General features: G+C 34.6%; 1 protein-coding gene across 1 annotated transcript; it reads right to left on the reverse strand.

The window, feature by feature from the left end:
- Positions 1–2,040: 2,040 nt before the first annotated feature.
- LOC140431618 (cGMP-specific 3',5'-cyclic phosphodiesterase-like) lies at positions 2,041–15,520 on the reverse strand (the record flags this gene model as incomplete). Its single annotated transcript, XM_072519513.1, is given in 10 exon segments — positions 2,041–2,319; positions 2,408–2,495; positions 2,497–2,643; positions 2,773–2,797; positions 2,799–2,916; positions 4,914–5,067; positions 5,782–5,980; positions 11,504–11,628; positions 12,338–12,696; positions 15,290–15,520. Coding segments are annotated over 10 exon segments (1,562 nt in total), but the record flags the coding sequence as incomplete, so codon positions are not given.
- Positions 15,521–15,733: the final 213 nt, after the last annotated feature.

Genomic DNA, 15,733 nt, shown 5'->3' on the forward strand with positions numbered 1-15,733 from the left:
CATAGAGCTACAAACCTAGATACAACAAACAATGCATTTGATGCAAACAAACTTTGGATTAATAATAATACCTTCAAACAGAAGGTGAAGACAGACGTTCATATATACAATACGATATCGTTTCAAATTTGACAAACTTAATAGTAGCCAAATCTATCATTATTGGTTGAATTATCATTATCTTAAAAATATTTTGTGGGTTTTAGCTTATTTTATAATCCTCTACTATACCTGTTCGACAATATGGCAACGCTGTGCAGAAATGTCAACGTCAATTTAGACAACAATAGACGACGTATAAGGGATGTAATTGAAAAACGTTTATACAATTACAACGAAATTATACCAGAAGTTGTTGAGTCGTATCTTATTGAGTTTGAGATTATGTTGATTCTAAACAAATCTCAACAAATTTCATTAAAATTAATTGAAAAAAGTTCAAGGACGTTTACAAATTGATCATGTTTACATGAAACAGTTTTCTCCTATTGGTTGTTAAATACTTATTTCAATTTCTTTTCGAAAAACTGTTGTTCGATTAAAGAAAAACGTTTTGAAAAAGCTAAAGTTTATTCATTAGCAAATTCCCATCTATAAACATGAGCACGTGTTGATATTCGTCCTGTCATTTGTCAAGAGGCTATTAAATATAATTTATTGCCTTAAGCCAGACGGATTCTCATGGTACAGATCCAAACTTGCCAGTCTGTTTACATTCAATTTGTAGCGTGTTGCTTTTTTATTCAAAATGTTTACTTTGTTATGTATCTCTCAGTTAATGAATATTTTATTTTAGCCCATTTTCTTCAATGGAACATTAAATTTTGCTCACAGTGATTAAATTTCAAGAAATTCTTACACTAATAGTTTCAAAAAGTAAATATTTTTAAAAATCATATAATATACCCTCAGTACGACCCTGTTTGGCTTTCACGTGCGTTTGTTGACGGATGGGAATATGTAAAACGAATGTAGTTTATACAAAATATGATTAAAATAAACTTAGTTCTATGGAAACAATATAGGTAACTTGATTTATTTAGAATACCCCAAAAATATCTGCGTTATGCCACAAAAAGACGGCGCTTTTTCATAAAGATGTCTCTATAGATTCTACCTCAAGTAAATGACATGTACCGAATGTTTAAGTCGTATTAGTAATTTTTGATTTTATGCTTTATAAGACAAGTTATTTTGCAGTATATTAAAGTCTCTATACCTTATGGCTTCGTTGTTCAATGCCAGTAACTTTTAAAATAGTATAACCTAAATATTAGTAATATTCCATGTTGAGTCAAAAAGTAGATCCACGCAATATACTTGATCTCCTCGTTGTTTTCATTCAAGAAATATTTTGTTGGGATATCAATTACATTACTGTATTGAGTGCCCAAACTATTTTACTTTTTTATGACAGTTTTAAATAATCTCGAACGTCCAAAATAAACGGTGATGGCTGTTCAACTTTTGAATCCAATTTCATGAATTTTGCCACAGCGTACATTTAACCGGAGGCAAAAACAAAAAGGCGAACTTACATTAAGAGAAGAATATCAGTTATAAAAACCAAAAAACATCAAAGTAGCTGTTGCTTTTATAATTTTGAACAAGGTTCAAATAATTCAGGCTCACACTTAACATATTCATATAACGATAAGAACTGTATATGATACGAAAATGTTGCAAGTTAAATTAATAGTTCAAAAGCTTCATTTATGCAACAATCATGCACTGATAATTGATAATTTCAACGTTGAAATGGGAGTAAAACAAGATAAAGAAGAATTGCTATTAGGTTGCCACAGAATAAGTATAGGGGTGATCTATAGAGACTAGAATTTGTTTTTTTTTATGTGAATCATATTATAACAAAAGATCAAAATTGTATCAATAATAAGACTGATATTAAAGATCTCTATAATATATATCATAATGCGCAATTGGCAGATATTTCAAATACGACCCTGAACCGGTTGTATTTTAAAGTACCTACCATGTGGCCTTAGGGTCAAATATCACTTTGAGTGTTATAATAAAAATACTGACATTGTAACGTCAAGCCCTTAGGTGAGTTTTTTGTTAAAAGAAACACAAAAAAAAAAATGTACATCAAAAATAGCCGTAAAGAACTCTGAGCTATGAGCATTTTATTTTTGATCTAATAGGTGTCCTACAAGTATTGTATATTCTTTGCTACCTTTTGTCACAATATGCAACAAAACCTATGCTTGTGCCTCTTTTTGATTTCTATGGGAGGAGATGACGTTACTGGATGGAAGGTTTGCACTGTTAATTCTATATCTTTGGTCTCTTCTGGATCTGCAACAACAAATTAACACATTAAAGAATAACTCGTTTATTACTGGATACTACTCGATATCTAAAATCTCAAAGCTTTATAGCTTACCTGTGAATGCTTCAACAGGTTTATCGATGGTATCATGGTCGATCCATGTAAGTCCCATTTCTACCTTTTCCGCTAAATCCTGCCAATTGTTGTCGGTTTTCAAGTGTTCCTTGATACAGAGGATTCATCCATGGGAAAGTTTCGGATAACACTCTGTACAATGGAAGGCATATCACATCGATAAAACCGACTTGCATTTGGGGAAGTTCATCCTTCCTTTCTCGGTCCATTTGCGCCTAAAATTAATATATTTATTTATTAACGGATTAACTATTTTATAAAGTATAAAGTTTATTTACTGAATGAAACCGGATTTTGCTACATTACTATGGAAAACAAGAAGAAAAGAATGAATGAATACTTACAATAGGTTGCTCCTTCAGTGCAGCTTTCCAAATCTCCTTGATCGAAAAATTCATCTGCTACTAACTTTGCAACTCTGTGCTGGACATCCCAAGGTTTCGCTATAGCGCTGACGTCACACGCCGTCATCATCATGCCGGACAGTACTGTAAAAACACAAAAAAGCGAATCAGTGGAATCTAGTCTGGTTCAAATCAACCCACGCCAAAAAAGTTATTGCCACACTTATTAAAACATACAGACAAACATCAGGTTGTATAAAATAAACTAAAATTGAAAACTCTACAGAGCAGCTGATTTTGCTAGCCCCAACCACCTAAAAAAGCATAAAACTTTAAAATTGATAAACGTCGATCTATTTTTGCAGCCCAAAAGGTTAAATCCCGTCACAAATTTCTTAATGTGGCCCATTGATGGCCTACCTCCTGCCAACTAATCACTTGTTGAGATGTCCAGTGGAGCAAATTGCTAGTATGAAAGTTTCTATAATGTATTAATCTCGATAAACGTGTTTTTAAAATTATTATATCAGAATATGTACATAATATATCAGAAATATTCATTGTCATTTATATTGTTGTGAGCCACATATCCCAGGTTGTTAGAGAAGTCCAGAAGAATGGTGCAAACGATGTGTGACTTATGTGCATCCAAGGAGGGACCAAAAACGAGACCACTCAAAAAATTACATCACCGGGACTCCATGGGAACAATTTACTGGCGATATTCTGAGACCTTTTCAGTAACAACGTGAGCAAATTAATATTTGACCTATTTTTTTTTCAGAATATTTTTTCGAAATGGTTTAGAAGTAACTGCATTATCCAACCAAGAAACAATCAAAGTTGGTGAGACCCTGCTTGAGAATGTCATTTCCCGACATGGGGTTCTACTTCTACTCCGTTTCTACTAGAAGCGCAATTTCAAAACGGAAATTTTGGAAGACCATGATGGCTTAGCTGGCAATTAAGAAGACAAGAAGGACACCGCTTTATCCTCAGTACGACGGCATGGTAGAAAGACATAATCGAACCATCAACAACTATCTGTACCTGTTTGTACATAGAAACCAGAGAGACTGGGACAAACTGATGCCTCTGTTTCTGCTAGCCTAGCAAAGCTCCTAATATAAAGCAACTGATTACTCCAGCAATGCTATTGACTGATTGAGAGATGAAGTTTCCCAGGAGACAGAAAGGCGGGCCAAGAGATACTCCCCGCGTATGTCAGCGACCTAAAGAATCGACTGGTTAAGGTCCACGATTCCACGAGGAATAAGATGTAACTCACCAGTGATCGGACAAAGGTTAGTTTAGATCAGAAATTCACTTCTATTAGCTTCAAGGAAGCTGATGCAGTCTGGGTCTACCAACCAACGAGAAGGAAAGGTCTAAGTCACAAGTTGCAGCGGCCCTGGGAGTAACCGTGCCTGATTACTAAGAAGATAAACGACCTTGTATATAGGGTGCAACTGACGCCACGGAGTAAGCCGAAGCTCGTCCTCCTAGTGACCGTGTCCTTACGAAGAGTAGAATCTACCGACCTGGTCCATTTAGGGACTGGAGAGAATAGACTGAAAGAAAGGGTGATGTAAGCCACATACATCTGATTGCGACCCTGTGCATTATTGCGACCCTGTGCATTAGAGAAGTCCAGAAGTCTCTCCCTGGAATCTCGAGAATCTTCGAGAATTTACGGAGTTCTCGTCGCTCACTCAACTGTTTTTCAAACAGTTCGTCCTCATTATATGAACCAGCGTGGGTGCTTTGAGAATTGGCGATTCTATTCATATAGATATATCATTAGTAATTGTAATAATATATTTTTAATATAATATTGTGTAATATTGCTCTTACGATTGCATCTGCAGAATGATCTGCAGAAAAAACATGGTCCCAACAAATACTTATCGAAATAGGCAAGAAAATAGGAAACAGCATGAGAAAAATGAAAGAATTGACCAGTCACTGGAAGGGGTGCGAAAAATGGATACAGAGTAAAGAAAACTTAGCACCGACGCCTCTCAGGAGACATAAGGTGTCATCCGCTGAAAAAAGAAGAAGAAGACATCTAAAACGTATTAAACTAAATCGTATTATTAGTAACCTATCGTAATATGTAAATTGCTACATAATATACTTACACTCCTTTTTGTCATCACTTTGCCAATCGAATTCGCCGTCATCGATTAGCTCTAGAAACTTATTTTTCTTCTTAAAGTACATCGCCAAATCGGTTGATAAAATCGCAGTCTCTACTATTCTCATTACCTTACGGTAATCATCAGGAGATAATGCCTGGAAAATGATAATTTTTTAGAATCTAAATGTGTATGGTTACGCTATAAAGAAAATAACGTGTAGTCAGTGATAATTTGCTAAATTTCTAAGTATTTTTACTAAACTTTTATATTAACAATGTCAAGGGATGCGACTATCTAGTCAGGAACTTCCTAAGCTTTTTTCATTTGATGTTTTTTATTAAAACATCTTTTATAAAAGGTATATTTATTTAAACGAACCCTTTCGGGCTACATTACAGAACGTTTTCGGAAAAAATATTCCATCTTCAGTACTGCTACTAGGTATACATGTTTAAAGCTACCAAATACATAGGTGAAAACCTTTTAAATGGTAGTTGATTGGTATTGGACTACATGGTTGCTGAGAATTTTATAGGATGTTGAAATTTTAGGCAGATTTACTTCAAACTTCCAACGGGGGTTACTGGTCCGCAGAGGGCTTTAAGTAGCAACTTATTGTAGGAATTTCAACTACTGCTGTGAGTACATTGATTTTGTTTTGATTTTCTAAATTTCGTGGATCTTGGAATTTCTTCATTTATTGTGTTTTCACAAATAGTTCAAATTTTTTCAAATTTCAGTTTATTCGGTGAAAATTACCTTTAAAGTTATCTTACATTATCCGTCTTTTGACAAAGAATGTACTGTAATTTTTTTATAAGTATCTCGGAAAAATCCCTATCAGTGTTTACACGACTGACCCACCTACTTGGAAAATATTATTGCTGTCGGTATTAAGAATCATCACGCATTGATCGAAATGATGATGTTCCATGGTACTAGTCGAATAGAGTACTGCTAGCGGTGAGTCTGTCTTCATTTGAAATGCGTTGTTGGTACCTCGATGGTCCAGATCGTGACACAGACAAGCGACTAGCAGTCCCAGTATCTCTAGGTCGGACATGAACCTAAAAAAATAAACAAAAGTATTTATATTGTTTGCCAAAAAAAAGAAAAAAATTAATAATTCCTAAATATATTTGGGATGTTGAGGATGTTGGGATGAATTATTTGGGATGATTAGATCGATATTCAGAATGACTTCCTGGGAATAATAGATTTAATCATAGGTCCTTTACATTTACAATACAATTAATACACTTTACGAGTAAATAAATATTTATTATTCAATTAGTGATCTGATATCTTCCCTAAGAGCTGCATAGCACCTTCTCCTTGGTCTACCCGCTTTTATTTTTTCAACTGGATCCTTTCGGTCGCTTTCAGTCTTCGGAAATCGATCTTATTTTGATATTTCCGAAGTGGAATATAAAACGATAAAAAAACTTATTTTAAAGTCAAATTGTGGCTTATTCCCAGTAAAAAGTGAAAAGTAAATTGCATTAAGATGCCTTAACGAAATAGCTTTGAATAATAAAATCTTAGATGGATTCAAAAAAATACTTTTTACTAGTTAAAATTCACCGGGGCTTTGTTTATAAACATTAAGAAATATAAAAAGCACCTTTTGAAAGATTAGAAGTTCAAGTTTTGACAAAAAAACTCAAAACGATTCCTTTGAAAATAAGTCCTATATTTTGCCTAAAACGTTAAAAGGTTTAAAACCGAAACCCATTTTACTACTTTAAAAAACTTAATTTATAATTTCAAATGTATTATTAAAGAGGCGTGATATGTCGTAATAAATATCAAAATCGAAAAATAAAAAAGGCTAACTCTATACCTAAAGGTGATCATCATCATGAAACCTCTTCTGTCCACTGCTGGACATAGGTCTCTCCCATTTTTCGCCACTTTTCACGGTTATGTGCGTCGTGTTGCCATTTCTTGGATATTCGTTTAATGTCGTCCATCCAGCGTGTTGGTGGTCGTCCTCTGCTGCGTTTGTCTTCTCTTGGGCGCCAGTCAATTAGTTTTCTGGTCGATCATGAGTCTTTTAGTCTCGCTATGTGACCTGCCCAATTCAATTTCAGCTTGGCTATACTTTTGAAGACATCAGTGATACCTGTTCTTTTCCTTAGGTCTTGGTTCCTTATTTTGTCTTTTTTTGTCACGCCGAGAATCGATCTTTCCATGCACCTTTGTGCCACTTGCATTTTTATTGCTGTTGTTTTTGTGAGAGTGAGAGTTTCTGCTCCTTATGTCATAATAGGAAGAACGCATTGGTCAAATTTCTTCCGTTTCGTAGCTATCGGGATGTTGCTCTTAAAGATGTCTCTTAGTGAACCATACGCTGCCCAAGCAAGCAGGTCTGGTTGTCCTTGCCTATTCTGATTTCATGACCGAGATATATGTACTTTTCTATTAATTCTACCACTTGATTTTGGATGGTTAGGTGTTCGCTGGGAACCAAATTTGTTATAAATTTGGTCTTACTGATGTTCATTTTTAGACCTATTGTTGAAGATACGTTTTCTAATTCTTGTAGCATTTGTTGTGCTTCACGCAGATCTTCGGTAATAAGTACTATATCGTCGGCAAAACGCAGACGATTGAGCTTTTCCCCGTCTATTTTTATTCCTCTATTTTCCCACTTTATTTTTCAATGTTTGTACTAACTTTGTAAGCCGGTAGTCTATTCTTTGTGAAAGTCTACGAAGATAAGTATCAGTGATCTGGTATATTCTATCGATTTTTCTATTATGGTTTTTACTGTTTGTAGGTGATCGTTTGTTCCGAATTTTGAGCGGACGCCAGCTCGTTCTCGGGGCTGGTAGAAATCCAACTCTTTTTCTAGTCTTTTCGTAATTATTCGGGTAATTTTGTAGATGCGGTTCAATAAGCTGATTGGTCTGAGTTTTCTAGGTGCGCCTTGTTTCCTTTCTTGTGTAGTAAAATTGTTACTGCATTGTTCCATGTTCCCGGTATATAACAGTCTGTTACGCAAAGGTTAAACAAAATTTTTATTTGGTTGAAAAGGGCACGTCCGCCCATCTTTATAGCTTCTATTACGACTTCATCTTCTCCTGGTGCTTTGTTGTTTTTCATCTTTTTCATTGCGTCTTGGATTTCGCTTATCCGCTTTCGTTTCCTTTGATTTCTTTTCTAGTTTTCATTAGTTGCTTTGTTTCAATGGATATTTTTCGTCTTGGCGTCTTTTATGGCATCATTTTACTTGAGCCTCTCGAATAGCTTCTACGATATTTTCGTTTAGGGTATTTACATTATTTATGCATTCATTTTGTTGTAGGATTTTATTGATATTGTCTTGGTATTCATTTAAATTCGTTGGGTCGTTCCATATCGGACTGGCTTTCTTTCTAATCATTTTAGATCATTATGTTATTAAGTCTAATTTTAGTTTGGCTCTTATCATTCTATGATCGCTGCCTGTGGTAAAGCTATTAAGGACTGTGACATCGTTGAATACATGTTTTTTGTCACTGATTATGTAGTCTATCTCGTTTCTGATCTTGCCGTCTGGGCTTTTTTACGACCATCTTCTGTGGTCTTTTTCAGAGAAAAAAACTATTCATCTGGTATAGATTTTGTTGTAATATAAATTCTAGTAGTGTTTGTCCACGCTCGTTTCTGCCTTTGGATCCAAATTTACCTAGTGCTCTTTCGTGTTCATCTTGCTTTAGACCGATTTTTGCGTTAAAGTCGCCGCATGTAATCGTGTAGTGTGTTGGTGTTTCTTTCAGTGCCGTTGAGATATCATCGTAGAATTCTTCAATCTGCTCATCCGGATGATCCGTTGTTGGAGCATATACTTCAATAATCTTTATTTTATACCTTCGGTTTAGCTTTACGATTAAATAGGCTACTCTTATGGAATACCTAAGGGTACAGTTAACAATTCGAACAAAAATAGCTACATAGTTATTCTATTATACTTATAAAAAACGTGTAAACACGTACGATAAACCCAACCTACAAAGATTCATTTTACAAAGCGAGCTATCCAATAATAGCAGTATATAATTTAGGCAGTACCATAAATTCATTTAAGTAATTGAACAACCCACTATTTTGTACTAATATGTTAATTGGCTAAGTAAACAGAAGGTGGATATATTTCACTAATATCTTTTCTAAAACTATCTTAGATCTTCCGATTGGTTGTTGTTATCAGCCGAAATATAATAGTAATGATTCACCAACTACTAATTTTTAAAGTAATTTGTAGGTTTATCAGTTTTTCTGTATTAGTCACATAAAAACGTGCTTTTGTTAGAATCTAGCTCAGCGAATTAAGACAAGAGTAGAATATAGTTAAAACCATTATATTTTATCAATAAAAAGTGAAAAAAGACTTGGTTAGTTTATAGTTTCTATAAAAACCTTCAAAGTGAGCTCTGGTAAAAGATTTTTTGTTCATTTATTTATTATTAATCGTTAAAAATAGAAAAAAAAAATTAAAAGAGAATAATTTGTTAACAACTTTTGCAAAAACGATTCTCTGAATAGTTTTAATTTGTTTATCCTAAGTTTTAAAAATTAACCATTTCTTACAACACTATAAGATTTAAAATAATAAAATTAGAAGCATTCTACGAATGAAAGAAGGAGATATGTTCTATAAAATAGACAAATACGATATGCAGTACTTAAGGTATATTGGAAGACGATCGATAGTAGAAGCCACAATTACTGTATGTACAGTACTCAAAAAACAAATGAGCATTCAATCTGAGATATTTCTCGTTATTTAATATTAATCGCAATCCATATCTAAATCGTCCTCATCCTCTGAATCATCTACATTAATTATCAATTCAATATCTTGACGTGGTTTGCATAATTATGGCACTGCTCTTTAGATAAGCGTTGGTAAGCTTCTTTTATCAACCTTTCTACCGTTTTTTCTTTAAAATCGACGTTGTTTTAAGATACATACCTTTTCACTTGACTCCGCACCATCTCAATCGGGTTCAGCTCGTAATGGTAAGACGGCAGTCTCAAAATCATAACGCCATATTTTTTCGCAATTGTTTCAATTTTGTACTTGTCGTACTACAATGGCGCTACAACCCTTTGTGAGTCTTGGCCTGCTTAACAATGTTCTTCCATTCTGCCCTGTCGGTTACTTTCCTTCGCCACTGCCTGGTGTTCATGGTTTTAAGATCCCTCTCTACGTCGTCTATCCATCTTTTACGGGGCCTTCCTCTTGTTCTGTTTCCTTGGGCCTTCCATCTCTGGACTACTTTTACAGCTCGATTATCTGGCATTCTTTCTAGGTGACCAAGCCAGTTTAGTCTTTGTGACTTTACAAATCTGACAATATCTGCGCTCTGCATTAGTTCATCCAGCTCGTGGTTCATTTTAATTCTCCACGAACCATCGCTGCATTGGGTCGGTCCAAATATCTTCCTTAGTATTTTGCGCTTAAATATTCTCAGTTGATTTTCATCAATGGTTGAGAGGGTCCACGTTTCACATCCATATGTGACCACTGGTCTAATTACTGTTTTGTAGATTCTCAGCTTAGACTCACGATTCAGTAACTTACTTTTCATTAAGTCTTTGTATGCATAAAAGTACTTATTACCGCTAAGAATCCGTGCTTGTATTTCTTGACTGATGTTGTTGTTGTCATTTATTATTGAGCCTAGGTAGGGAAAAGTGGAGGCATATTTGTAGGTAATATTGTCTACCTTCAGATTCTCATGTTCCTTTGATTTTGTGCACTCCATATATTTTGTTTTGCTTTCATTTATATATAGACCAAACGTAGCAGCTTCTCGTTTCAGTTCTATAACTTTTTCGCTTAATACCCTTTTGTTGCGGCTTATTATAGCAACATCATCCGCATATGCGCATATTTGCATAGATCTTGTATTAATACAGCCGTTTATATCCAGTTTTCTAACAACAGCTTCTAAAGTTAGATTAAAAAGTGTTGTTGATAAGGCATCCCCTTGTCTAACTCCATTTTCAATACCAAAGGCCTGCGTCATATCTCCATCTATTCTCACCATAGCTTTGGAACCCTCCAGAGTCATTTGTATAAGTTTAACCAACTTATTGGGTATCCCTAACATAGACAGTTGCTTTAACACTTTTTGTCGATCTACTCCATCAAACGCCTGTTTGAAATCGATATACAAGTTGTAAATAGGTATGTTATATTCAACACATTTTTCATGTATACCTCTTAACATATGTATTCGTATTCGTATATGAGTCGTTTGTCTCCCCCTTTGTACATAGGAAGTATGATTTCTACTTTCCAATCTTCTGGTATGACTTCTAGTATCCATATGCGGTCGATTAGTTTATGGATACGACTCCATAGCGCATGTCCACCATTCTTTATCAGTTCTGCAGTTATTCCAGTGCTATGATTCTTAAATCCGGTCCTAATGCGCCGCTGCAACGTGGTTGCCCGTTCTCACGTAAGAAATACATTGTCTATCTTACCTGCAGTGCATTCTAACTGTGGCTTCTACTATAGTATTGTGTTTCACTAAGAAGTGAAATGAATTAGTAATAACCTTGTTCCCACTTTAAACATTTAGTTCACTCACCTTTCCATTTTTCCTGTCTTAAACATCGCAAACATTGTTTGAGCTACGTTGAGGGCATGCCTCCAATTGTGATATTTCACTGGTCTGTAGTTTTTCTTTACACTTAAAGTCCACCTACATAAAACCTAAAATGGTAAGTATATTTTAAATTATATTTGAGATTAGAATAAGAAACATCCGATATACTAAGCGTTGAAAAGAACTAATTTACGTGACAACAAAGCAACCATTTGCGCATTCATTGAAGGAACTTGTAATATACTATAGTTTTCGTTTTATTGCTAGGTTCGAGAATGAACAAAGGGAATAGTTTGTCTACACTGAACATGCTACGCAAAATTAACCATTAAAAAAACAACTGTTTACTATATTCAGTCCGCAAACATTCAAAGATTGTCCTCGTGATTTGTTTATCGTCATGGGGAATGCAAGACGAATCGGATATTAAATTTGTTTAAATTCTAATAGCATATCCGTTGGTATCATCGTAATTCTCGGAATGAGAATTTTCTCAGTCTTAATTTTGCTTTGAGTATAGTAATGTGTATTATATTGGCTCATAATTGCCCCAAATTCTGATTGTTTTTTGTGTTATGTATAATATGTTTATGTACTGTGTGTTGTATACGTATTATGTATATTATGTATAATTATAGGTGATGTATGTGTTATTGTGTTATTAATAATAATTGTAGATTAGAATCCATAAATTTATTATTTTTTTTTCAAGAAGTTCAACTCATTTTAGTGTTGTATAACGCCTTGTTGTAAACGACTTTACTAAAAATAGTTTTTGAAAGAAAACATACAAATGGACCTACATCTCATACTGACCTCATAAGGTATATGGAATTGTTGCACCAAATTACATTCCATAAACATTCTCAACGTAGCCTTGCAAGTATCTTCATCAGAAAGGTCAAAATCGATAAAAGTAAAACTGTACAGATTAAAACAATCAGCCGACGGGATTTGTTCGTTGACTAACTTTTCCGTTGACTCGTCGTTGGCCGTAGCGTGATATGATAGACACTCCAGAGCGACTTTCTGTTTAGCCATCAGTTTACAAGCGCTTTCGTACATTTGAGTATTGTGAATCCCAAGACCGCAAAAGATGGCGAAAGCTTCGAATAACGAAACGTCGCATTCCGTGAAGGGGGCGTTGTTTTCCTTATTAATCAGCTGGGCCACACCTAAAAAAAGAGCAATCGTATTATACCTGGTACAATTTACAGAGAATGACTAAATTTATCATCTGCTACCCCCTAACGTAAATTATACAAATATACTTTAACTAATAAACCAAATAATTTTGTATTTCAAATAGATCACCCTGAATATTTTACTCAACTAAAACAAATAGTTGTGCTCATAAAATATGAGGTTTTATTGCTTAGTAGAGCGCATAAGACAGGTTCGTATTTGGGTCAGAATAAACTGAAGTGATATTCCTAGTATTATAATAATAGTAATAATATCATATATTCAAGTTCATAAGAGTATGACAACTAAATCGGTCATATCTTAATAATAAAAATTTGTTTAAGGCATTAATACGTACGCCTGTTCCGCGCTGAGCTACTCATTTGGCATTATAAAGTGGTCTAAAATGGATATAGGGAGTCTTCAGCGGAAAGTAATACCATTTCTCACAAAGGTGCAAAAACACCATCCACGCAGTGCAGTAGAGAGAACAACATTACCGTTATATCAAGGGGTAAGAGGACTTATGGACATAGGTGAGCAATTGGATAAAAGGGTTGCTAATTTAAGAACTTATTTTCAGATGCAGCAGTAGATTTTTGCAGCAATTTGCGCAGTAGATGATACAAAATGAGCATAAATCACCTGACTAAGCAAGAAAAAATGCGCACCTGGATGAGTAAACCTCTGCATGGGCGACATATCAATGAGATCAGCCAAAAATATTTCGACAAAACAGCGTCGAACTATTGGTTGACATCAGGAAAGATGTTTCCCGAGACTGAGGGTTTTCTACTTTCCATTCAGGATGACGTTATTCCAACTAAAAATTACCTAAAATATATTGTTAAACATCCTCAAATCCAAAATGATAAATGCCGATATAGATGCTAAGCCCAAGAAACTATCCAACATCTTACCGGAGCTGCCAGGCGTTTGTTGAAACTGATTATAAAGAACGCAATGACCCAGTATAAAAAATTATTCACCAAGAACTAGCTGACAAACTGTGACTTCTCCAAACTGACCATTTTCCTTATTATCAATACGTCGCTGCCAGAATGTTTGAAAATGGCAACTACAAGCTATACTGGGACCGCACTGTGCTTAGAGACCAACCAGTGGCACATAGTATACCATATTTGTTGCTAGTTAATAAACTTACTGGGCAAACAACACTTCTTGATGTGGCGATACCTAACACCAATAATTTGCGTGTTAAATACAACGAAAAGATCGCCAAATACAGAGATGTAGAAACACAAATTAGGAGACAATGGAGAATGGAAAGTATCTAGACAGTACACCTATTATTCTATCTACTAGTGGTGGTATTCTCAGAAACCTCCTACAGAACATAAAACAACTGAGCAGAAAGCTGTACTCCTCGAGTCGTCCAGATGTGTACGAACATTTTTGGGAGATACTCCAGCATACCAAGTCATAGCACTAGGACTAGGACTAGACCTAGGACTCGATAACACGAAAAGAGTCCCACCAGAGCTGTGAACCGTACGGCTTAATCTGGACAATATCATATGGCATTTTTACCAACAAGATTCTTTCGGATTTTTCTGGCGCCAATTGCAACTTTAAACCTGATTCAAGTAGCTAATATTGAGGCACACTAGCCGAAGGGGACCGACGGCTTTACGTACCCTCCAAAGTACGATGAACGTATCATTTTTATTTATTTATTTATTTAATTAACGGATATACCATTTTTACAGAAATATGACGTCAACCTTTACAAAGCTTATATATAGGTTGCGTTAATAAAAAACAAACCAAAATTAAAATCAAACAAAATTCAATTAAAGTAGTAGCTTAAGTTACTAAACAATGCTCAAAATCTCTCAAATGATTTCTTAAATGTTGCTGTAGATATTCCAAATAACTCTACACTATTGCTGTGCTCATTGGCAATTCGTAAAATTCTTGTAATGGGTTCATTTTGGCCATAATTCGTAGTGTGGAATGGAATGTTGAAAATGTCAGTGTTACGAGTTCTTCTAGTATTAACATTAAAATTTATTAAACTTAGTAACTCTGGATCTTGAACATATCCATTTATAATTTTAAAAAGGAAACATAAATCCGCTTGACATCTTTTATCATGTAGTGATGGGATATTTAGTATTGACAGTATATCATTATATTTGTATTGATGTCTAATAAAACCAATTTTGTAAGCACATACCCTCAAGAATTTATTTTGAACTCTCTCGATACTGTAGATGTCACTGTTATATGAAGGAGACCAAATGAGAGAACCATACTCCAAAACTGATCGAACTAAACTACAGTATAACATTTTAAAAGTTTGTACTGAAAACTGATTACAGTTTCTAAGAATAAATCCCAACATTTTTAAAGCTTTAGTTGAAGATTCGTTAATGTGATATTTAAAAGTTAGTTTAGAATCAAAATTTATACCTAAATCTTTAATATTATGACGTGCCTCTAAAGGTACATTATTTATACAATAATCAATTTACAAACTCTCTTGTTCTTCCAAAAGTAGATTTTTAGAAATGAGTCAATTCCTAGTGGTAAAATATACAGACATGGAGTAAAACTTACCTATTAGTGTTCTCTTTCCATTTATAATGGGCATACAGAGTATAGTTTTGGCAGTCTCAGCATCTCCTTCGCTATGTTGTTCCTTAAGCCACGATCTGACGTCTCCTATATTAAGAATTTGCCCCGTAGATGCGGCATATCCTGCTATTTGAGCTAATGTTGAGCTTGCTAAATCAAAGGATGACGGCCTAAAAAAAATATGAAGAATGTTAAGACAAATTTTTGATATTACTAAAATTATGTCAGGCAAAGATAAATAGAAAATTAACATAATATATATCAGTACAGTGTGGAGTCAGACAAGGTGACTCGTTAAGCTCACTTCTCTTTAATATAATAATGGACAAAATAATACAAGTAGTACAGTACTTAAAGGTCGTGGTTACAGAATGGGGAACAAAGAAATCCAAATATTATGTTATGTAAACAACAGCCAAGAAATAC

This window comes from Diabrotica undecimpunctata, unplaced genomic scaffold (assembly GCF_040954645.1).
Source record: "Diabrotica undecimpunctata isolate CICGRU unplaced genomic scaffold, icDiaUnde3 ctg00001518.1, whole genome shotgun sequence".
NCBI lineage: Eukaryota > Metazoa > Arthropoda > Insecta > Coleoptera > Chrysomelidae > Diabrotica > Diabrotica undecimpunctata.